The 24120-nt window shown below is 53.3% G+C and overlaps 1 protein-coding gene across 2 annotated transcripts in view; it reads left to right on the top strand.

The window, feature by feature from the left end:
• GRIK4 (glutamate ionotropic receptor kainate type subunit 4) overlaps positions 1-24120 on the top strand; it is a 187246-nt gene that overhangs the window by 116308 nt on the left and 46818 nt on the right. For both annotated transcript variants that reach the window (XM_036412602.2, XM_045572352.1), the window contains 2 exons: positions 18502-18609; positions 21570-21773. In XM_036412602.2, the coding sequence (XP_036268495.1) occupies positions 18502-18609; positions 21570-21773 (312 nt within the window). The remainder of the gene's footprint in view (positions 1-18501; positions 18610-21569; positions 21774-24120) is intronic.

Genomic DNA, 24120 nt, shown 5'->3' on the forward strand with positions numbered 1-24120 from the left:
AGCAAGCAGGAAGCAGACAATCGCTAGCTTCCTGACTGTCAGGACAGCCAAACACGGGACACAGCACTGAAGGGTGCTTCCCAGGCGAAGCTGAGAGTTCATCTTCATCATGGTCATCATCATCATCAGATCTACTTCATTTTCATCATCATCATCATCATCATCATCACCTTCTTCTTCTTCTTCATCATCATCGTCGTCATTATCATCTTCTCCTTCATCGTTGTCATAGCAGGTTCTATTTACCGAGGTCTTACCATTGGCCATGTAAGTGTGCCATTTGTGTTTTCTCATGGACCTCACCAGTCTGGCCCTGTGTGCGAACCCCTACTTCATAAGCAGGGAAACAGGACGATGACTGACTTGGCCTTGAATAATTAGAAAGATCAACTAGCTTTGCACCCAAATGCCTCTAACGCCGAAGCCCAGGTTCTTGACCATTATAGTCAATCATGCATTCACGTTACCTTGGCGGTTTAGTAAAAAGATAGGGTTTTAGACTCTCCCCACCAAGAGACTGATGGGCTCAGGGAGCAAGGCGTCAGGCCCCACTGTGACTCCGAGGGTGCCCGCCAGCGCGGGGCCCTCCACCCCACACCGGCCCCTCTGCACCCAGGTCTGGGGCCCCCAGATCCAGCTCCTTCCAGGGGGACCCTGAGGACACGGGGCTGTGAGGCCAGGTCACCTTCTCAGATACAAACCACAAAGAGGAGTCCCAGGCGGAGCGCTGTGGGCCGTGTGACCTCCCGCCGCTCTGGGCAGGCTGTGTGGGCTGTAAGCAGCCACAGAGCTGTGGCTCTGGCATCCACATGGCCGGTGGTAGCAGCCTGGCACCACGCGGAGTCTCACGTGCTCCTTCATTTCCTGACAGTTTTCAGGGCCTGTGCTATGGGGAGTGAAGGTGGGATGAGAAGGTGGGTCCCTGCTCCCAGGAGAGCACACAGGCTGGAGGGCTGAGATGACAATTGGGGCCATTAACCCGTCGTGCCCTGGGGCACACTCCCAGACAGGGGCCTCACCTGCAGGGAATGGCCGCTGACTTGCTCTGAGTCCCAGCTGGGGGAGGGCTGGAGCAGAGGCAGCCTTCCTTCAGTAAGCAGCTGCTGAGCGCCTCCTGCTGTGGTCCCTCCGGGGCAGGTCAGAGCACAGGCAGTGTCTGCTTTTGTGGACCTTCTTCTGGGGACAGACACGGTATAACATAAAGCCTAGCGCTAGCATTAGGGGAGCAAACAGACGATGAGGAAGTGAGCGTGTGAAGCTGGTCACTATGGAGAGCCATCCTAGGACAGCGCCTTCGCCCACACTGCTTGCCTCCTGGTGGGAGGGATGCCAGTCCCATCCGTCCGAGGTGGCGCTGGGGGAGGAGGGTCCCAGGCGCAGGAAAAGGGTGCCTCTTGAACATCTGTGTGCGCCCGGTCCCGCGCGGTGCCCTGGCACAGAGCACAGCTGCCCTGGTGAGCTGCCCTACAGGCATAAACCCCATTTCCCAGATGAGGAGACCAAGGCTCAGGAGGGAAGGAGCTTGGCCCAAGGAAAGGACTAGCAGGACCTTTCCTTGGGCGGAGCTGGAATCGCTCCATTCATCCTCTACAGAGCGTGCTCTCACGTCGCCCACTCCTGGCCCGCCTCACCATCCCGCACAGCTAAGCCACCACATCGCGCCTGTGACCCAGGCCTCTGGCTTTGCTGTCACCTGGGGGCGGGGTGGGGGGGGCGGGAGGGTGGCGGGAACCCTGATTCCCAGGGCATGGCGTCCTCTCTCTTTGACAAAAATTTTGTTTTGTTTTGTGTTGTCTTCCCTTCTGGGCTACCAGCTAGTAGGGGCTGGGTTTGGTTATTTGGAAAGCACCGTTCAGGGACTCTGGGTGAGTCTGAACCAAACACCCAGTTCCCTGCTGTGCCCGATGAAGGGAGGATCACAATTTTAAAAACAGCCTCCAGGGTTCAGGTTGCTCTCTGCCATTTACAAACCACGCTTGATGGTTGGGGAGGCTTTCCGTCCTGGGGCTCCTGGGGCTTCCGCAGAGCCCGTGGGGGGAGACACTGGCGTCCTGGGGTGAGCATCTTAACCTGAGCCAGGCTCCTGCCTGTTGGCTGTGAAAGACAGCAGTGCTGTTTCCATTTCTCTGGCTCCATCCTCCGCGTCTGCCTGTGTGAAATCCATCTCCATCCCATGCCCGCCCCTGCCCCCATTTCCTGCATAGTGTTGGGTCAGCACCCCACTTCTGATCTGGAAGAAATCGTGTAGAAAGAGGTGAGGAAGCAGAAGCCCCGCGTCAGAGGCCTTGTTTGCTAGTAACTTGGTCCAACGCTCAGAGCTCCGAGCAGCCCAGGTGACCCTGTCAGGGCTGCGCAGACAGAGCACATCTTTCCTCCAAGGATCTGAACCCATCTAACGGCCCTGACGGGGCTCTTGGGAGAGGGAAGGCGAAGGAAGGGGGCCTGGCATCCCCGCGACAGACGCAGGTCTGGCTTCTCGTTGGCCGGCTGTATGCCACACGAGCCTGGGCAGCGCCTTCCTCTGCGCGGGGAGGTGGGGCCCTCCTCACAGGGCCACCCTCCCCCACGGATGACGGGATTGGGTTTGCAGGCCGCCCTCTCCCACTGCCAGTGACAGGAGGAAATGGGCTCTGGAAGCTTCCTTGAGAAAAACTAACGTGCTGGGTCTCCTGCCCGGTGCGCTGTGCTGAGGGTGCGGAGAAGTTACTTGTCAGCCATGGCAAAGCTAGACTCTCCATAAAGAAGCTGAAGTGGAGAGAAAAGTAATGGGCCCACATCCACAGCACTGTTCCCAGTGCAGCACAGCCTGCTGGCCTCTGCCCTGCGCCTCTGGGTTTCTCTCTGCTAAAGCAGACACCCAGCTCAGGTGCCCACTCCCACCGAGCCACTGCATGGGGCACAGAACTGAGAAAACTGGGAGCCAATCCCCTCCCCACCTGACGCTAGATTTCCCTTTACCACGAGACTTGCTTCCTAGAATTAGTCCCCAAACTGTTCATTCCTTCTAAATTTCGGGTCTTAGAGTCAATAATGCCTGCCCTGCCCCTCCTGCATTGACCCTACCCCTCCTGCACTGCCCCTACCCCTCCTGCACTGCCCCTACCCCTCCTGCAGTCCCCCCACCCTCCTGCAGTCCCCCCACCCTCCTGCAGTGCCCCCACCCTCCTGCACTGCCCCTACCCCTCCTGCACTGCCCCCACCCTCCTGCACTGCCCCTACCCCTCCTGCACTGCCCCTACCCCTCCTGCACTGCCCCCACCCTCCTGCACTGCCCCTACCCCTCCTGCAGTCCCCCCACCCTCCTGCAGTGCCCCTACCCCTCCTGAAGTCCCCCCACCCTCCTGCACTGCCCCTACCCCCCCTACAGTGCCCCCACCCTCCTGCACTGTCCCTACCCCTCCTGCACTGCCCCCACCCTCCTGCAGTGCCCCACCCCTCCTGCAGTCCCCCCACCCTCCTGCAGTGCCCCACCCCTCCTGCACTGCCCCCACCCTCCTGCAGTGCCCCACCCCTCCTGCAGTCCCCCCACCCTCCTGCAGTGCCCCACCCCTCCTGCAGTCCCCCCACCCTCCTGCAGTGCCCCTACCCCTCCTGCAGTCCCCCCACCCTCCTGCAGTCCCCCCACCCTCCTGCACTGCCCCTACCCCTCCTGCAATGTCCCCACCCTCCTGCACTGCCCCTACTCCTCCTGCACTGCCCCTACCCTCCTGCACTGCCCCTACTCCTCCTGCAATGCCCCTACCCCTACTGCAATGCCCCCACCCTCCTGCACTGCCCCCACCCTCCTGCACTGCCCCTACCCCTCCTACAGTCCCCCCACCCTCCTGCAATGCCCCTACCCCTCCTGCACTGCCCCTACCCCTCCTGCAGTCCCCCCACCCTCCTGCACTGCCCCTACCCCTCCTGCAGTGCCCCCACCCTCCTGCACTGCCCCCACCCTCCTGCAGTGCCCCTACCCCTCCTGCAGTGCCCCCACCCTCCTGCACTGCCCCCACCCTCCTGCACTGCCCCTACCCCTCCTACAGTGCCCCCACCCTCCTGCAGTGCCCCCACCCCTCCTACAGTGCCCCCACCCTCCTGCAGTGCCCCCACCCTCCTGCAGTGCCCCCACCCTCCTGCAGTGCCCCTACCCCTCCTGCACTGCCCCCACCCCTCCTACAGTGCCCCCACCCTCCTGCAGTGCCCCCACCCTCCTGCAGTCCCCCCACCCTCCTGCAGTGCCCCTACCCCTCCTGCACTGCCCCTACCCCTCCTACAGTGCCCCCACCCTCCTGCAGTGCCCCCACCCTCCTGCAGTGCCCCCACCCTCCTGCACTGCCCCTACCCCTCCTACAGTGCCCCCACCCTCCTACAGTGTCCCCACCCTCCTGCAATGCCCCTACCCCTCCTGCACTGCCCCTACCCCTCCTGCACTGCCCCTACCCCTCCTGCAGTGCCCCCACCCTCCTGCAATGCCCCTACCCCTCCTGCAGTCCCCCCACCCTCCTGCACTGCCCCTACCCCTCCTGCACTGCCCCTACCCCTCCTGCAGTGCCCCTACCCCTCCTGCACTGCGCCTACCCCTCCTGCAATGCCCCTACCCCTCCTGCAATGCCCCTACCCCTCCTGCAATGCCCTCACCCTCCTGCAGTGCCCCTACCCCTCCTGCAATTCTCAGCACCAGGCAGAGGCACAGGAGCTCCTTACAGGAGCCAGCTTAGCCGCCTCTTCCTTTGGAGCTCTGATTGTTTAAGTCCATTCCTACTGTTAACAGAAAACACACACACACACACACACACACACACACACACATTGAAACCTGTAAAGAATTTTTGTGAGTTTATTTGAGCCAAACTGTCCACATATGCCAGGAAGCAGAACCTCAGTAATGCTTTGGAGAATGTCGGGTTACATTTCTATATTTATAAATTGTAATCAAAGGAAAGGGACGTAGGTGAGTTACATGAAATTCATTGGAGATAGATTAGGGAGGTGGGACAGAGCAAAGCGGGGAAACCTCTGGGATAGGGTAAAAGGTGAAATGATGGACATGAGCTTCTTTTACAGAGATGGATATAAGATACTCTTGTTGTGGGGTCGAACCCTGGGTTCAAAATAAGACCACCGGGGGCTGATGATTAATTTAAAAAGCAGGCAAAGAATTTATTGAAATATCTGGCCAGGGCAGGCCAAGAGCACCACACCCAGGCGGACTCCAAATGACTGCGCTGCTTTAGGGGCAGGTAGTTATTTTTAAAGGTTCTGAGAAGGAAAACCCCCATTCTGTAACAAACTGTCTTTTGGAATTTTTTTTGCTGTTCTTCCTAGATAAAATGTTGCTTTCTAGTTTGCTTTAGCCCATTTGAAGAATGATAAAGATAAACTTAGCTGTCTTACCTTGCAGGCCAGAGACCAGATATGTCCACAATCTCAATACCATGCCAGGTGCACTTTCTCAATTGGATAGAACAGCATTGTTTTTCAAGGCCAGCATAGAGATAATCACTAAGTGTACATAGGGCTAGTTCTTCAATAAGAAAAAGGAAGTTCTGTCTAATCTTGCTTAGAATTTGAATTCATCCTATTTCACTCTAACATAATTAACAGTTGATAATTAACTTGATAACAATAACAGTGAAGGAATGTCTTGAGGCCATTTGTTGTGCCCTGAGGGGTCTGGGATAAAAGGGAAGTTACAAGTTACCCAGACATCTCACAGATATGTTATCTCATATGCGGGAAGGCAGATGGGCTCAGTAAAGAAGATCTAAGTTGATCTTTGTCAGGTGAAATATCAGTCTAGGACAATGACTACCCACTATAACCTGTTTGTAGTTAGATATTTAATTTTCAAACTATCTTTTGTGGTTATTTTAGGTCTCTGAGTTTGCAAGACTGCCACGCAGTCCTCCCCTGAGCTTGTCAGGTTATCGTGTGGCTCTTTTTTTTCACACTACAGAAAGGGAGAGGTTGGCCAAGCCAGCCACATGGCAGAGTAAGAACAAGAGCTGTGTTTCCTTTCCAAAGCTGGCGCCTCAGCTTAGTCATACACTGTAGGAGGCTCCCCTGGCATTGAAAGCACCACCTGGCACCACACAGGCTCCACCTCCTTTGCTGCCCCAGGTCCAATTGGTACTTAATTCCTTCACCTTTTCACCCAGTCCCAGCCCACTCCCCTCTGGCAACCAGTCTGTTGTCTACATCTTCTAGTCTGTTTCTATTTTGTTTGTTTATTTTGCTCTTCAGATTTCACAAATAAGAAAAATCATGTGGATTTGTCTTTGTCTAACTGGCTTATTTTACCATATCATCTCTGGGTCCATCCATGTTGTCACAGAACAGGATCTCACTGGTTTCATGGCTGAGTGATGTTCCCTGGCATCTCTGTTCCAGCACCTCTACATCCTCTCATCTTGCATTGCTTTCATATCCTGGCTATTGTAAGAAATGCCACAGTGAATACGGGGTGCATGTATTCCTTCAAGTCAGTGGTCTGGGTTTCTTGGGACATGTGGCCAGAGTGGAATCCTAGGTCATAGGCAGCTCCATCTTTAATTGTTGAGGAGCCTCCACAGCTTCCCACAGTGAGTGCGCCAGTTTACCTCCTACCCCTCCCACCCTCGCCAGCACCTGCTGTTTGTGGACTATTGATGACAGCCCCTTGTGGTTTTAATTTCCATGTCTCTGGTGATTTGTGATGTTGACCATCTTTTTATATGTCTATTGGCCATCTGTATGTGTCTGACCATTTTTTAATTGAATTGTTTGGTATTTTGATATTGAGTTGTATGTTTTTAGTTTGATGTAGTCCCATTTTTTTATTTTTTTTTATTTTGTTTCCCTTGCCCAAGGAAATAAATACATCAGAAAAACATATTGCTAAGAGATTTTATTGCCTATGTTTTTTTCTAGAAGGTTTATAGTTTCAATTCTTATATTTAAGTATTTAATCCACTTGGAGTCTATTTTTGTGTGTGGTGTCAGAGAGTGGTCCAGTTTCATTTTTGCATATATCTATTAAACTTTCCCAGTGTTTGTGGAAATGACTGTCTTTATTGCAGTCTGTGTTCTTGCCCCTTTGTCATGGATTAATTGACCATAAAGGTATCGGTTTATTTCTGGGTTCTCTGTTCTGTTCCATTGATCTGTGCCTCTTTTATATCAGCACCAGGCTGGTTTGATCACCAAAGCCTTGGGGAATAGTTTGATACCTGGTATTGTGATCCTTCCAACTTTATTCTTCTTTCTCAAGATAGCTGTGACTATTCGGGGTCTTTTGTGATCTCATACAAATTTTCGGATTATTTGTTCTAGTTCTGTGGAAAACACATTGTTTTTCATAGGAATTGCATTCAATCTATAGTTGGCTTTAATGCGTTAGTTCTTTCTATCCATGTGCTGGTATGTGCTTCCATTCATTTGCATGTCCAGTTTATTTTCTCAGTGTCTTACACTTTTCTAAGTTAGCAGTCTTTTATCTCCTCGGTTAAGTTTATTCCTCTGTACCTGTTTCTCCTGCGGCTGTAAATGGGATTCTCTTCTTCGTTTGCCGCACACATTTTCAGTTTGGGAAAGGAATAGGCACACCCTTGGAGCTGCTTTTGCAGACCTGGCTCAGCACGCCGCGGGTGGCAGTGGGGAGAACAGACCTGGAAGGTGGGCACGTGGGAGCTGCTGGGTTGCGCCCCTCCCCCTGAGAACCATTGCAGTGGCTTAGCTTTAAGGGGGAATGCTCTGAGGTAGATTCTTGGGGGGGAGAGGGGAGGTTGTTGGGAGGCTGCTTAGAAGGTCCCCGAGAAAACACGTGCATTTCTCTTAGTGAAGGAGCCAGGGAAAGGGGTCCTAAGGGTGTGGATAGCTGACAGCAGCAGAGACAAGGGTACATTCTTGGATAGGAGGTGTGGGGGCTGCAGGCTGCAGGCTACAGGCTGCAGGGCCCCAGGCAGGGCCCTGCTTTGTCCTAAAGATCACTGAGATTTCCCACCCTCCCCCCCCCCACCCCAGGGACTGCTGGAATTTGAAATGAGAGTGGAAGGCCCCAAACCATGGATTCATTTCTCCCTTAACACTTGCTTTCTTTCTCCAGGAGCAATACTCCTCCGTTAATTAAGCCTATTGAGTCCCTCCTCCTGTGAGCGCCTGGGCTGGCTGGCCCGGCAGGAGGACTGCCTGGCAGAGGTGCTACATATGGTCACCGTGGGAGTGGTCATTGAGGGCCTCTCCCGCCCTCCCCGGCCCAGGCGGCCAGGGCCTCTCTCCCACAGCACAGGGACGGGCTGCTAAGGGCTTGGATGGAAAAGTCGCAGACTGCAGCAGCAGATGCACACACAGCCTGCAAACAATAGTAGCTATTTGCATTTATTTCCCTGCGGCTGCTTCGGGCGGAGGAGGGGCCCGGACATGCTGCATTTAATGTCTGTCCTGCCGAGCTCCCAGGGACGTGGCCAGTGCTCAGTGACTCCTTCTGCGTCTTCCCTGCGGCTGTCTGTGTGTCTCCCCTGGAGCTGTCTCCCCTGGAGCTGTCTGTGTGTCTCCCCTGGAGCTGTCTCCCCTGGAGCTGTCTGTGTGTCTCCCCTGGAGCTGTCTCCCCTGGAGCTGTCTGTATGTCTCCCCTGGAGCTGTCTGTGCATCTCCCCTGGAGCTGTCTCCCCTGGAGTATCTGTGTGCTTCAGTTCCAGGTGCTCTGCTAGCGGCTGGTTACAGAGTCTGACAGGGAAGGGTCCCAGTCCTTATGCCGAGCATCTTCACACTCTTGAACAGGAGCTGCGTTAGGTACAGTCTAGGACGCACACAAACACCAACCTGCACATAACTAAACCCAAACCTCAGCGACCACGCCACCTGCTCTGTGCGCTGTGCCCTGCTACACCCTTGGAATACATTTCACCTTAGAGTGCCGGTCTTAGCCCATAAATTGGTTTCACACCGGGAACGGCACTGCCCTGCCCCTGACCGTTACAGCGAAGAGCACGGGTGGAGCAGGCATTGGATGAGGCGTCTTCCGTGGTTCTTTCTGCCTCTCACCTTCACACCGGCCAGAGTGTCATCCTCTGACCGAGCACTCCCACAGCGCTCTGTGTGTGCGCGCCCATGTGGTGCTAAGAGAACATTTTGACTAAGAGAATGAGGTCTTCAACCAACATCGGCAACTCCCTTTGTTTCCGAATCAGCCCTCAAGCGCTAAGTCTGGCCCTTCCCGTGCCCAGTCTTCCCTGTAAACTCAGCTCTCCTGTTGGAGACATTAGCTATAAATTCAACAAACGTGTACTGCTCCCTGTGGGGTGACCGCGGGGTGGCTCCCGTTACAGGCTTCTCCACGAGTCTTATGTCGGGGTACAGGCCTGGGCTGCTGGCTCTGAGCCTCACTCCTCTCGGGCAGGCCTGGGGTTTGTAGTCATAGTGCTTTGTGCCAACCGTCACTCAGAGGCGTGTGCTCAGGGAGACACTAACACAGTCTATGCACCCTTCCTAATGCGAACTTCAACTTTGAACCTGAATCTGAGGTCGAAACAAAGACTCCCTGGTTATTGTTTGTGCGACTTTAGATGGTTCTAGCAAGTGAGGGTCTGGAACTAAGAGCTTGCATTTGGCTTCGCCTTCAAACACGTGTCCCCTCTGGTTGGCGTAGCTCAACCTCGCAAGGGAACACCGAGGAAACCCACTCTTATCCTGCAGTAGCAAAACTGGTGTTCCACAGGCCACGCAGTGCTGGTGGGACCTGAAGCCAAGCCCCCCGACTCTCAGCTGCCTGCCCCCCAGGCCGTAGCGCTGCCACATCACGCCCTCATGCTGGGTGTGGCCCATCAGAAGTTGCCAGACACAGTGCTCGTGGGTGGGCTGTGCACGCAAAGTGGCCCCCAATGCCAGAGGAGCCAGAGGCCAAAGAACATGCTAGACAAGCCCAGCTGTCACCTAAAAGAATTTATATTTTTTTATTTAAATTCTTTGTTGTTTACAGTATTACATAAGTCTCCTTTTTGCCCATTTACCTCTCTCTAGCCACTCCCATCCCCAGCACATGCCCTCACCCTCCTATTATCTGTGTCCATTGGTGATGCTCACACCTTGAAGAATTTAATAGGAAATTCACTTGGGGGAAGCGGTCTGGACCACTATTACCACACTCCCCTCCCCCAGCCTCTGTTTTACAGCTGAAGGTAGTGAGGACTGTGGGCGGCCACAGGGTCAGGTGCTGGGGCTCTGGTCAGGCTGCAGTAAGAGAAACATGGGAGGGGAGGTTGCCCCAGAAAGAGAATTAATCAGAGTCCAGTGACCAGCCCAGAGTCACCTGGGAGAGGAGAGGAGTCCAGGCTCTGGTTCACCCAGATGTCAAGACAGGGGATTCGCTTTAAGATGGAATCACCTGATGTCCTTCACACACGTTATCTCCACTCATCAGCAGCAAAGTCATGCTCTCAGCAGGCAGGCTCATCCTCTTCATCTCACAGACAGGACAGATTCAGGGAGGGTGTGACTACGCTCACCAGCTGACCTGGGCAGAGGAGGACAGAACACCCAGGCCTGGGCTCGCTGCACGCCCTGTGCTAAGCCCTGCACAACGCAGCCCTGCCGGAGGCTCTGTGGGCTCTGGGAGCTGACACCCTCCGGACTGCATTCTCCAGCAGCTGGGTTCACTGTGATTAGAGAGACGTGGCCTCCACCTGCCCTCAACTCAACCACATGGCGTAGCAGTGAGTAGATCTGAGTTCAGATCCAGCTCCTGTCCCCTAAGAACTGTGACCTCAGCGAGCTGCTTAACATCTCTGAGTCTGAATTTTATTAATTTGTTCATTCATTCATTCGGTCAATCAACAAAAACTTGTCTGAGGTGCCTGCATCTCTCAGGTGGAAATAACAACAGCACTGCCGTTTGCAGAATGGGGAAACTCGTGCAGGCAAGCCATGTGGCTGAGAGCCCGGTGTGCAAAGGTGATGTTTGCAAACTGACTCTGCAGCAGGACAGACCCAGCTTGGAGTTCTCTCAGTCTCTGTAGAATAGGGGTGTCGAACTCAATCAGAGAAGGGGCCAAAATCTAAAATCCAGCCTAAATCGCAGGCCGAATGGTTTACTGAACAGTCATAAACTGTCATTGTGATGGGAACGCAGCGGAGTGCAGTGATGACAGCGCGGTGCGGGCCACATTGCAAGGCCTGGCGGGACGGATTTGGCCCGCGGGCCTTGTGTTTGACACATGTGCTGTAGAAGAAGCTGAGTCCTGACAGGCCGAGTGTAGAGAACAATCATCTAAATGAACATAAAGTGTTAGATGCTTTGAGCGTGTGTACCCGCTGAGGCAGGTGAGAGTGTGAGGAAATCCCTCCGGGCTTGATTTATTTACCAGGGTCCCAGCGCACAAATCCGTGCACCGGTGAGCACAGGGGTGGGTCTCGGCCCCTCCTTCTGCTGCCCCAGGTCTCCTCTCTGTCAGCAGCCCCCCTCCCTCTGTTGTCACTCTCACATGCTGATGGCATCAGCCCCGCTTACACCCAATGACAGCGCAGGGAGATTGGGGCTGGTGCCAGCAGCGGGTGCGAGCAGGGCCGGCGCCATCAGTGGGTGTGAGTGGCAGCTGTTGCCCCCATCACTCCCCAGGAGCAGGGGGAGGTGAAGAAGCCCTCAGGGGTGATTGGGACTGGCAGCCGCTGTTCACACCACTGACAGTGCAGAGCAATTGGGACCCGTGCTGGGTGTCAGCAGCAGGTGCGAGAGCCAGGTGGGACCGAGGCGCACGGGGGCAAAGAATTTTCAGTAACCACCAGAGGCTCACCCCAATGACAGCGACCAGTGCCCCACCTTGGTCTGGCGCATCCACTCACCTGTTCCACCATCCCACCATCCTGACACTCACCATGCTCCACGCATGCCCCATAGTGCTCAGCACACGTCATAGCAACCAGTTGTTTGGTTGTTCCCCCATTCGGTCTATTGGCATATTAGGTTTTTATTATATAGGACATTTTTAAATTGATGGGGTGATATTAGTCAACATGACATGTAAGTTTCAGGTGAGGTTCTATGTTACAAGATCTGTATATTGCCCACCACCCAAAGTCACATCTGTCACCTTGTATTAGGATCCTCTTCTCTCCCCACCTCTTCCCTCTGACAATTTTCTCGCTGCTGTTTGTGTTCACGAGTTGTAGCTTTATACCCCAAATATGAGTGAAATCACATGGTTCTTAGCTTTTTCTGATGGACTTATTTCACTTAGCTTATATTCTCAAGGTCCATCCATGTTGCTGCAAATGGCAGTACTTCACCCTTTCTTATGGCTGAGCTATGTCCCACTGTGTGCAACCCAGTCCTCTATCGCAGGACACTCTGGTTGTTTCCATGTTGTGGCCACCGTGAATAGTGCTGCAGTGAACACGGGGGTGCATATATCATGTGAATACATGACTTTGAGGATCTTGGGTATACCAGTATACCAGTATACCCAGGAGAAGGCTTACTGGGTCGTTCGGTAGCTCTAGTCTCAGTTTTCTGAGGAATCGCCAGCCTGTTTTTCATAGTGGCTGCACCAGCCTCCATTCCCCCAGCAGTGAATGAGGGTTCCCTTTCTCCACAACCTCTCCAGCACTGTTGTTGCTTGTCTTGTTGATAATGGCACTATAACTGGTGTAAGGTGGTAACTCATTGTACAATAGTTTTGCATTTGTTTTGCCAGTGAAGGTAAACACATTTTCATATTTCTATTGGTTCATAAGTCTTCTTGGGAGAAGTGCATTTTCAGGTCTTCTGCCCACCTTTTGTTTATTTGTTTGATGTTGAGTTTTACTAGTTCTTTGTATATTTTGGAGATTAAACCTTTGTTGGAACTACTGTTTGCAAATACTATTCCCCATCTGGTTGGCTGCCTGTTGGTTTTGTTGTCTGTTTCTTTTGCTGTGCAGAAGCTTTTTAGTTTGTTAAAATCCCAATCATTTACTTTTGTCTTTACTTCTTTGGGGTCAAGTTCATAAAGTGTTCTCTATGACCAAGGCCCATATGTTTGGTACCTATGTAACATTTTCTTCTATGTCACTTGTTGTTTCAGGTCTTACATTTAAGTCTTTGATCCATTTTGAATTAATCTTTGTGCATGGGGACAAACTGCAATCCAGTTCCTTCGTTTGCATGTGGCTTTCCACTTTTCCCAGCACCATTTGTTGAAGAGACTGTCTGTACTGTGTTGTGTGTTTCTAGCTCCTTAGTTGAAGATTATCTGTCTGCATGCATGGGGTGTTATAGCTGGGCTCTCTGTTCTGGTCCATTACCTGTGTCTCTGTGTCTCAGCCAATACCGTGCTGTTTTGACCATTGCAGCTCTGCTGTGTAATTTGAAGTCAGGTAGCATGATGTCTCTAGCTTCATCCTATTCGCTCAGGATTGTTTTGGCTATTTGGGGTTCCATACAAATCTGATGATGTTTTGTTTCATTTCTTTACAAAATGCCATTGGTATTTGGATGGGAAGTGCATTAAATCTATACATTGCCTCCTCAGGATTTTAAAATGAATTCCTTTTACCCACTTGGGAGAGAACAAGGTGTCAAAATGACCACTGAGAGTGATTCTGGGGGAAGGAGAGGCTGTGTGAGAGACGAGGGCGGCTCCGGGCCCTCCAGGTGAGGGCGGCTCCGGGCAGAGCCCTCCAGGTGGCCACAACAAGGACTTATCTGGCAGCCTAGTAAAGAATACTGGGAGCAATGAAGGAAGTGGCTCCTCAGAAATGTGAGCTTGGGATCCGTGCCCTGAGGGTGGCGGATAGGTCTCTGGGAGAATCTGACTCTGGAAGGTGCAGGAAGGGCTTCCTGAGGACTCACTAGGCTGGGGTGTGAGAACGTCTGTAAAGGTCCTGAGGGTGAAGAGGGAGACTCCGGAGCTCTCCTGTTGCTTGGAGAAAACCATTTTCTGAGCCATATAGCTTGGGATCCGTGGAGAGGGCTGGGGCGGCAGGCGGCAGGGAAAGCTGCAGACAGGGAAGGCTGCACACGGACTGACGGGTAAAGCTGGGAATATCCAGGGAGATGGATGTGGAGAGTGGACAGCGGGCAGGCCTCTGGGAGCGTGGTGGCTGGTGTAGAGGTGTGGGTCTCCATCCTTAAACCTAATCGAAAAAGGGTGTTAGCAGGGGCTCAGGGCCTTGTTGGGGATGTGCGGGAGGGAGGGCTGCCGGCTGCTGTGTAGAGAACAGGACACAGAGCGGCCATCATGGGCTCCAGTCCGAGATGTTCATTGGGAACGTGGGCTCAGGGGGGCCAGGGCAGGGCCGTCTCTCAGGTGGGAATCCAGCCCTGTACTCCAGGCTGCTCCTGGCGGCTCTCGGGGAGTAGTGAGGACCTCTCTGGCCCCGGCCTGGGGATAAGCATGCCACAGGTGTGTTGCTCAGGGTGACCAGGATCACATTGCAGACCTAACGCGGGTCTGACACTCATTCAATGGTGCAATAGTCGCCTCTCCAGGTAACTGTGGGTAGCCTGTAGCCATTCACTAGAGCAAGGGAGTCAAACTCCAAGGCTGACACGGGCCAAATACACAAGGTTTACATTTATGTGGCCGCAGAAAAAAGCTTCAATTTCCATAGAAACGTAGGTTTATTGCGATAGAGACATGCTGAAGACAAAGGCTGAAATAAATGAGTCATTGTTAACATAAAATAATAGAACATTTTAATAAGCATTAATATTTTTTTAAACATTAACTTACCAGACTGATGTAACTGCACAAATTAATAAGCACAATGCAAACAAACCTATTTTTCTTGTTCTCTGAAAGTGAAATATTTCCTGTTGCGCACACCAAACAAGTCACCCCAAAACTAATGATGTGGCCATCGGCTGCTAAATTATTCACTGCTGGTATTAGTGGAGAGAAGTGGTGTGCCTGCATATAAGGCAGATAAGAAATGAACGCAACACGAAGATCGTAACCAGTCATTAGCGAACGTTGTAGTTCGTTATTAATAATTATGTATGATAGGATAGTGTACAAATTAAGTTAGGAAATTTTTATTAAGACGTTTCTTATATCCCGTTATATTGGCTGGGTCACAAAATATATTTATTATGGGCCACAAGTTTGACGTGCTTGCACTAGAGCCTGTGTTTTCCTTGGTGCCCTGGCTGCTGCCCCAGGGCGCTATGCACAGCTGTGGAAAGGCCGGGCTCTGGAGACGGCTGTTCTGCCGGCCATGAGCAGAGACAGTCCACAGTGACAGAGAGACTCAGTGGAAGCGGGCAAAAAGGAGCGGAGAGGAGCACAGAGATGAGGGCATGGCTGCTCCCCGCACATGTCCCGGCACCACTGGCAGCTGGCCTCGCGAGGACACACTGCAGATGGCGTTGCAGATGCTCATGCTCTTGAGCAGACAGTGGAAGTTGTAATTTCCCCACAGAGTATTCTGAAATAATGCTTTCAAATTCACAATTTAAATCTCCAAAATTACAGTGATTTAAGGAGCAGGATTATAGTAATTTACATGGAGCCTGTATGGTTGGTGTGTGGGACAATGGTACTTGCTGTGTTTGTGCAGATCCATTCCATACCCATTATGCTTCCCTAAGTTTTCATATCTGACCAGGCCCGCCTGTCACCAGTGGTTCCTCCCGGAGTGTGAGGTCAGGAGTGAGAAGGAGGACACGCTTGCCGTCAATATTGTGATCCCCCTGGAGCAGCACTGGGCCTTGTTCTGAATCCTTTCTGTCCCTTTAGCAGCTCTTAATGAGAGGGATATTAACACATGTGGCCTCCCTGTCCCCACCATAAAGCACATGGCAATGCAGTTTGTAAGAATGAACTCCCACCTCCCGCCCAGAGCTGGGATGAGCGGGTTGGCCCAGGCTGCACTGGAGCTCACAGCCTGGAAGCCCATTATGGGCACAAGGAGGTTCAGTTGCTCGTATGGAAAAGAATACAGTAATTAATGGATAATGATATCAGAATAAACTTCCACGCTCCCAGGTGGAGACCTCCCTGTGCCCACCGTGCTCTTCCTTCCCGGCTCTGTGGTGGCATCGGGGAGAGCTTGAACCCGGCGCCAGGGAAGTGTTTCCACCACAGAAATCGGCAAATGCTGCCGATCAGGGCCTTGTTCCCGGGAAGCCCGCACAGGCAGGCATGGCCCGCTGATCACCCGCCCCCACCATCCCCTCAGCATTGTCCTCTGAGAGCTCTGCCCGCTGCCCTCTGGCCCCTCCTGCCTCAGGCCTGGGGCACATGCTTGGCACTGACAGCCGGGCTCCTCCCAGAGTCTGGGACCCAGTCAGTCCCCTGGGCCTGAGCGCCTGTCTTTCTAGCGTCAGTGCTGCTGGTCCAGGAACCATATCTGGAGGCCCGCATCCTCTGCCTGATGGACGGAGGTCGCCACAGCCAAGCCTAGGCACAGGGAGTCCAGCTTCTGTCTTGGACGATGGCATGAAGCAGTAAATCAACAGGAGGCAGAGCCACAGGTTTCAGTGATGACAGCTGTGTCTTCTGCCCCCTAGCATGTGCATAGCATGGTCGGTGCCAGGTGGGTGAGGCAATTAGCTTGTATCCCAGGGCACCTGGCTGTGTTTCTCACTTTCCCTCCCGCTGCCTTTCTGCAATCAGATTGCACGGGTAATAGCTGCCAAGCCACTTCATTGGAGCTGATGAGGTTAGTCATTTCCTGGGGGCTCATGGAAGGATGGTGCGAGATTAATTTTCCAGTTGGTGTTTAGGGGCTCGTTAGTCTGTCTCCTGCGTTCCCAAAGGCAGGAAGGGTAAATGGCTCAGCTGTCGCTCTGGTTCTGGGTAAATCACTGCACCTTGACTTCTGCGGGTTCCCATCTCAAGGCTCAGTAAGACCATGCTGTTGGGGCTGAGAGACAATGGGGCTGGGGTCTCCTGAGAACAGCAACGTGGGAAGTGGGCTGGGCACCAACACAGATATGCCAGTGCATGGGCAAGTGGGAGATGGACAGGAGAACAAACTTGTGAGGAGGAACAAGGGAGGAGCTGGCAGGGTGAGGGGGAGCATGGGAGGAGTCTGGCAGAATGAGGGGGAGCATGGGAGGAGCCGCTGGGGGCCAGGAAGGCTTCCTGGAGAGTCCTCTGGGTCAGAGCAGAGGGGTGGATGCTGGAGCCCTCACAGTGACCTCAGGCTGATGGCTCTTTCGTTTGGTATCAGTGTCTTTCTCAATGAGATGCGTTTCCTGTGCAGATGTACGGGAGACTCTTGTGGAGGGAAGGGAGCAGGAGCCCTCGCAGGGTTGGAGAGGAGGCTGGGCCGTGGCCCTTTGGCAGATTACAGTAGCACCTGTGGAGGCCCTACAGGTGAGCAGGAGGCCCAGTGAGAGTCCAGTGTGGACCGAGCTTGGCCCCCTTCAGTCTACGGTGACATCAGGAAGGTGGTCCTGCCTGCTCACTGACTCTCCGGTGAGAGGAGTACTGGGGATGGTCTCTGCTGAGGCTGCAGCTGTCACAGGAGGGACTCAGCCCCACTCCGGTGGCCAGAGCACATGGCCCCATGGAACGTAAGGTTTTCCAAGAAAGCTGCGCTGGTGCCTGGCAACCCCTGAAGGCGGGTGTGGGCACTGCCTGGGTTCTAGCCAGACATCACCTGCCTCTCCTGAACAGAAATGATTTGCCAGGGGCTCCAGCAAGTTACACACGCATGCACGCACGCACGCACACACGAGGTGCCACTGGGAAAACAACATCTAAAAACCCAAAGCTGTAGCGTTTTGGTGTTGGAACCTAATGGAGAACTAAGTGGTGGACGTTTTGCCCTAGAAATGAAGACAACAGAGAAGACAGAGAAAATGGCCTTCCTTAATGCTGGCTGAACACAGTATCCCCACACCCAATGGGGTTTCTCTCCTGAGCCCAGGGGCAGATGAGGAGCGTGCCTAGAGGGTGCAGGTGCTTCTCTGAGGCTGCACAGCTGTGACCCGCGCTCCCACGGCTGCTGAGTAACATGCAGCCAGTGGCGCCTCTAGGACTGGGGCTCGAGAGGAGGACAGAGAAACACTGATCTCCACCTATAGACAGACAGAGGCTCGGAAAGACTGAAGTCCTTTGTCCCAGTTCTCACATCTGGCAGGGGACCGAGCAGGGCAGGAACCAGGTCTTCCCTCTTCTGGTTTCTTCACTTATCGCCCCCTGAGCAAACATGGAAGGCCTGGGGTGTCCCAGTTCTCCCCACCCCCTCCTGACTCCATAGAGAAGCAGCTACACAGGCAGGAGGGAGCAAAGCCTGTGTGGCCCTTCCCACCTCCAGACAGTGCGAACCACACATTCCATCCCCTTTGGGGAGAGAAGGTCCCCGTACACCATTCCACCCTGGCTTCCTTTTCTGTTTCATCCTCCGCTCCTGAGCCTTCACCCCTTTCTTCCCTTCCTCCCTCAGGTCTCTTCACCTTTTTCTGGGCCCAACTCTTGGAAATTACCCAGGGTTAGCCCCTTGGCTGCCTCTCCCAGCTTTTGTGGCTGACCTGGGGCCAGGGCACCGCCCTCTCGGCTCCTGCACCCGCTGCCAGCCCCCGCCTCCCGCCTCTCCCATTTCTCCTTGGTCCCTCAGATTGGCCAGTGGCACGTGGCAGATGGCCTCAGCATGGACAGCCGCCTCTACGCCTCCAACACGTCCAACAGTCTCTTCAACACCACCCTGGTCGTCACCACCATCCTGGTAAGCAGGTGCCCCCGCCTTTGGCTGCTGCTCAGGGTGCCCCCCAGGTCCACTCACAGGCTCCCGGGGAGCGGAGGAGGGCGCTCTGTCACAGCCCCAGGCCAGCTAGTCACTCCTGTTGCTGTTCCCTCTGGATACGAAGTTTGATGGTCCCAAAGCAGTTGGAAGGGAGGGAGGGATGGAGACGCCCGCCCCACCTGGGGATGCTCCTCCAGGCAGTCGGGGAGTGTGATGGTGGAGGAAAGGGGGCCTAGAGGCACCAGCTGGAGAAGCCGACCAGGCCGTCCCCTTCTCGTGCATCACAGCCACCTCTCTCGGTGCCCATGGCCGGCAAATGCCCTTACCGGGCCCTGCAGGCCAGCGGTGCTCCTGGCCCACGCCCTCTTCTCAGCAGCTGAGGAAAACATGCTCAGCCTGGAGCCCAGGGGCCTCTGCCTTTTCTATTGGATTCAGATTTCTTCCAGAATCCCCATACCCTCCTCCTGCATCCTCCTCCCCGCCAGGCACTGCGCTCCTTCCTGCCTCAGAGACGGAGACTCCGTCATGTCCTCAGGTCAGAAGCAGGGGCAGCCAGGAAGGCTCCGCCCTGGCCAAGGTAGCCTTCTTCCCCCTGAGGACCATGCTTTCCAAGATGTGTCAGTGCAGCCACCTGTGTGGATGTGGTAACAAGACATGGTTCCTTCCCACCCCCACCCTCCCCATTAACTGCTGGGCAGCACACCTCCTTGCCCGGCCACCCTGTCATGGCCACACTGATAGGGTCCAGCCCCAAGCTCAGCCTTATGGTCACTAAATGTGCTCGGCCTGCAGGCGCGCTGCTTCTCTGAGGCTTTCAGAGATGCTGAAGGCTCAGAACCTCCATCACCACCTTCCTGAGCTGCTGGTCCAGGCTCTGGGCTGGACTGGAGGTGCTACAAGCAGAGTGGGGCGCCATCTAGGAAGTAGGCGCACACCTAGCACCTAAGGGTCCAAGGGGAGAGAATCCCACCCTCCGGAGGTCAGCAAAGCCTTCCAAGGAGAAAGGGCGTGGAAGCCAAGCTCCAGGCCAGGGCGGGGAGAGAGGAATGAATCAGAGTGTCCTCAATGCCAGAAATGCTCGTAGAGCAGATCCCCAACTGAGCCTGGGAGAGCGGTGAGCTCCGAGGCCAGAGGCTGTGGAGGGACTTGCAGGCCAGGCTGCCTAGCTTTCCCTGCCCCGGGTGGGAGGCAGGGGCCACTGGCTGGTTGATGGGTATTTATTATCTGTTGTGCTGGGCGCTGTGCTCTGTGCCTAGCACCAGACTGGCCTGGGGTGGGCAGTTGGGGACCGAGCGGAGAACTGCGTAAACACCCAGGTAAGCAGAGCCCCTGAGGGAAGGTGTGAGCAGACACCTGACTGGACGGACATGTGGCAGCCCAGAGCCAGCTAGGAAGAGAGGTCCCGGGCAGAGGGAGCACTAAAGCAAAGGGCAGGGTGAGCAGCTCCCGTCTCAGCTCCTCCCTGAGCCGTGGCCTCCGCCTGGTGCACATCCACTCACCTCTGGCTGCCACCAGCTCACAGAGCCACATGCCTGGGTTCAGGGCCCTGGCGCCTTCCCACTGCGTATGCAGATGAGGAGCTGAAGCTCAGAGAGACACAACTGGCAGCTGGGGAGGCTCTGCTTTCCTCTCCCCATGCCACTCACTCAGGGCCAGTCACATTCCCTCCCATCCTGTGGGTGCCACCCTGCCCCCACTCTCCGAGAAAGGCTGCCCTGGAGCCTGCCTGTCTGTGTGGAAACCTGCCTGACACTTCACTTCATGACAGTCAGGGCCTTGACTTTTGACTCTCAGCTTCTGCTGTCTTCTGTGGCTGCCCTCACCCCCCTAACATCGTGGTCTCCAGGAGGTCTGCTTACCCCTCTCAGTCCTTCCTGGCTTCTTCCCCTCAGTGGCCTCACGGACTCTGCACCTTCCACCCTCCGAGCAGCTACAGGAGTCTCCCAGCCTCGGCCTCAACCTTCCCTCACTCCACATGTAAACCAGTTCAATAGGTTCCAAATTCTTTCCTTCTACATCATCAGGGCCAGGAGGCACTGTACTCAGCCATTTACCCAGGCTCTAAGGGTCTGAGGCCCTCACCCCTGTGTGCCCGGTGCCCACACTGTCACCATGCCTGATCCTCTGTGTCCTACCCGAGTCAAACTGAGGCTCAGGACTCAGAATTTCATATCAGGCAGTGTCTGTTCTCACCCTCTTGCTTCTCAATATTCTACACTATTATCTTAAGTCTTTAATACTGGTAATACTTCCCTACTATATGTGTGGTGTACAGGCCCTCGTGCTGGCATTCAAGGCCCTACTGACCTTAATTCATCTCCCTAAATTTCTTCTCTTCCCCCTTTCTCCCCACAGCCCATGCTTCCCTAAATGGAGGGCTTATTGTCCCCTGAATGCCCCTGTATGACCTCACTCAGGATCATGCCCTTGATCACGCCCATGGGGCCTGCCCTCCACACCCTCCCATCGGCCAGTGTTCTGTAATCATCCAGACCCGGCTCACAGCCCGCTCCTCCTCGGAGCTTTCCAGAGGCCCTGTCCCTCTTCCCACCACTCCGGGCTGGCCCAGCGCCGCCGTGGCTGTAGGTGGTCAGCATGTTTTGACCTGGCCCGCTGTAGCCTCAGCATCCTGTATCTCAGTGCTCAGTGATAGGTCCGTGTGCAGTATACACACAGACCAGGGATGGAATGGGGTGGGGTCACCTTACACAAGGCAGAAGACCTTAAGCTCAACTGCAGCGGGACTCCTATTTGTTCCTGGTAAGAAAATTCCTTGAATTGGGAGGAGAGGATCTCACCACCACCTCCAAAGTAGCCATTATTTAAGCCACTTCCCTTCATCTGCCCCATTGCCTCCCAGACCTCCTGTGCCTGGGTCCCATCTTGTGTGGCTGAGACACCAGGGCTAAGATGAGAATGACAGCTGCCCAGTTTTGCTGCAGGAAAACCCATATTTAATGCTGAAGGGGAATCACCAGGAGATGGAAGGCAATGACCGCTACGAGGGCTTCTGTGTGGACATGCTCAAAGAGCTAGCAGAGATCCTCCGGTTCAACTACAGGATCCACCTGGTCGGGGATGGTGTGTACGGCGTTCCCGAGGCCAACGGCACCTGGACAGGAATGGTCGGGGAGCTGATCACGAGGGTAAGAAATGAACAGGTGATTTGGACTTGGGGTGAGCTGGTGAGGGAGAAGGAAGGATATGGAGCTGTGCTGTGTGCTTATAAATCCTCCATTGATTCAGTCAGTCATTCATTTTCATTTGTTTCTCTGCTCATTGCACCAATCTTTGCTGAGCTGGTCCTGGTGAGAATTACTGGTGACTATTTAAAACTGTGATGCTTTCCGGGTCCAGCCCCTGTAACCAGTAAGGGAAGCTTTGACCAATTCACAGGAATCAAAGGGCTCCATGTTTGGATAATCCAGGCGCTCTTTGTTCTGATTATGTTATTGCTCATGAGCACCCCCTGGCAGGGCTGGGACAGGTCCCAGGAAAGTGAAACACACCAACATCAGCTGACTTTGACCTTGAGAGGTGCTGTCAGGGAGAGATGGTTAGATCACAGGGGAAGGGGGCCGGAGAACCAAAATGGTGGCCTAAGTAAATGCTAGTACTCACCACCTCCAACAACCATATCAAAATTACAACTATAATACAGAACAACCATCATTCAGAGCTGTCTGAAATCTGGCCGAATGGAAGTCCTACACCTATAACCAGAGAAGGAAAGAAGAAAGCACATCAAGACTGCTAGGAGAGGCAGAGGCACAGAACCAGCTAGTCCGACACTCATGTGTGGCATGTTGTTAATCTGGAGGACTATCTCGGCTTCAGAGGCCTCCCATGAAGAGCAAAGGGTCCCAGCCCCACACCAAGATCCCAGCCCAATGCTGGGAAGAGAACCCCTGAAACTAAGCTGTAAAAATCATTGGAAATTGTAACTAAGTGACACAGAAGCTGCTCCAGGCGGTTCCTCTGAAATAACCCACACAGAGATTTACTTAGACTTACTCCCCCTGGTGATTCTCTGAGATCCTGTCCCACTCAATTTGTAGTTCCACCCAAGCAGTTTGTAGCAGCTTTTCCATATGAATAGCCTATCCTGGCTCAGGATTCAGACTTTCCTAAAATCTCTCAAATAAGCAGTAGCTGGTGTCAGCCTGCCCCTACTTCTCAGTAAGAGGCCCAAACCCAACACAAGTGGCATTCATCTGCAGATCCCTCTGCAGCTATTACCGTATTTTTCGGACCATAAGACGCTCCGGACCATAAGACGCACCAGTTTTTAGAGAAGGGAAATGAAGAAAAAAAGATTCTGAAACAAATAGTGTCCTAAAGTATTTTATGTGCATTAAAACCCAACATCACAGTCATAAACACATGTAATCAACCCTGTAAAGTAAACAGCAGCATTTAGAACCATTTTAGAGCCGGGCAAGCACACAGAGACCACACAGAGCTGGGCAAGTAAAAAAACTTTTTTTTTAAAGTATATTGTAGGCTATATTTGGACCATAAGATGTAGGGACTTTTCCCCCCCACTTCTGGGGGGGAAAAAGTGCGTCTTATGGTCCGAAAAATACGGTACCAAGTGGCCCCAGTCAGGGCACAGGTAGTGACTGACTTTGCACCCTACTTGGAGGCCCCAGAGGCAATGCATCCCATGGATAGCTTTAGAGCATGCCAGATTACAACTCTACACATCCACAAGTCACTCAAGAGACAGACTCAGTGAGCACCAAAGGCCCACTGAAGCAAGTCCTCTCCATAGGGGCGCTCCTGCACAGAGTTTTTCCACTGTAGTTGCCACTGGTCCTTACAGCCAATTGGCCTTGGAGTCAATCCCTCCAGTGATGCCAACAGCAATCATGGCTCAACTACAAGATAGTGCACATAGCCCACATAGGGGCCCACCTAGAAGGCCCAGTTCAGATGACTGAGGAAGCTGAACCACTGATCCCTACAGAACACCTACTATACAAGGCCACTCTACCAATTCCAAGAGACATAGCAGCTCTATCTAATGCACAGAAACAAACTCCAGGAAGCAACCAAAATGTGGAGACAAAGAAACTTGCCACAAATGAAAGAACAGAATAAATCTCCAGAAAAATAACTAAATGAAATGAAAGCAAGCAAACTACAGAGTTCAAAACAATGGTTATAAGGAAGCTCATGAAACTTAATGAGATCTTCAAGGGACTTAGTGAGAACATCAAGCACATGAAAAAGGATCGGACAGAAATGAATGATATACTAATTGAAATAAAGAATAATGCATCAGGTCAACAATTTGGAATATGAAGAAGCAAAAAACACCAAATCAGATGAATAAAAAGAAAAGAACATCCAAAAATATAAAGATAGTGTAAGGAGCCTCTGGACAACTTCAAATGTGACAACATTCATATCATGGAGGTGCCAGAAGGAGAAGAGTGAGAGCAAGATATTGAAAACCTATCTGAAGAAATAATGACAGAAAACTGTCCC

Source organism: Pipistrellus kuhlii, unplaced genomic scaffold (genome assembly GCF_014108245.1).
Source record: "Pipistrellus kuhlii isolate mPipKuh1 unplaced genomic scaffold, mPipKuh1.p scaffold_m20_p_45, whole genome shotgun sequence".
Classification (NCBI taxonomy): Eukaryota; Metazoa; Chordata; class Mammalia; order Chiroptera; family Vespertilionidae; genus Pipistrellus; species Pipistrellus kuhlii.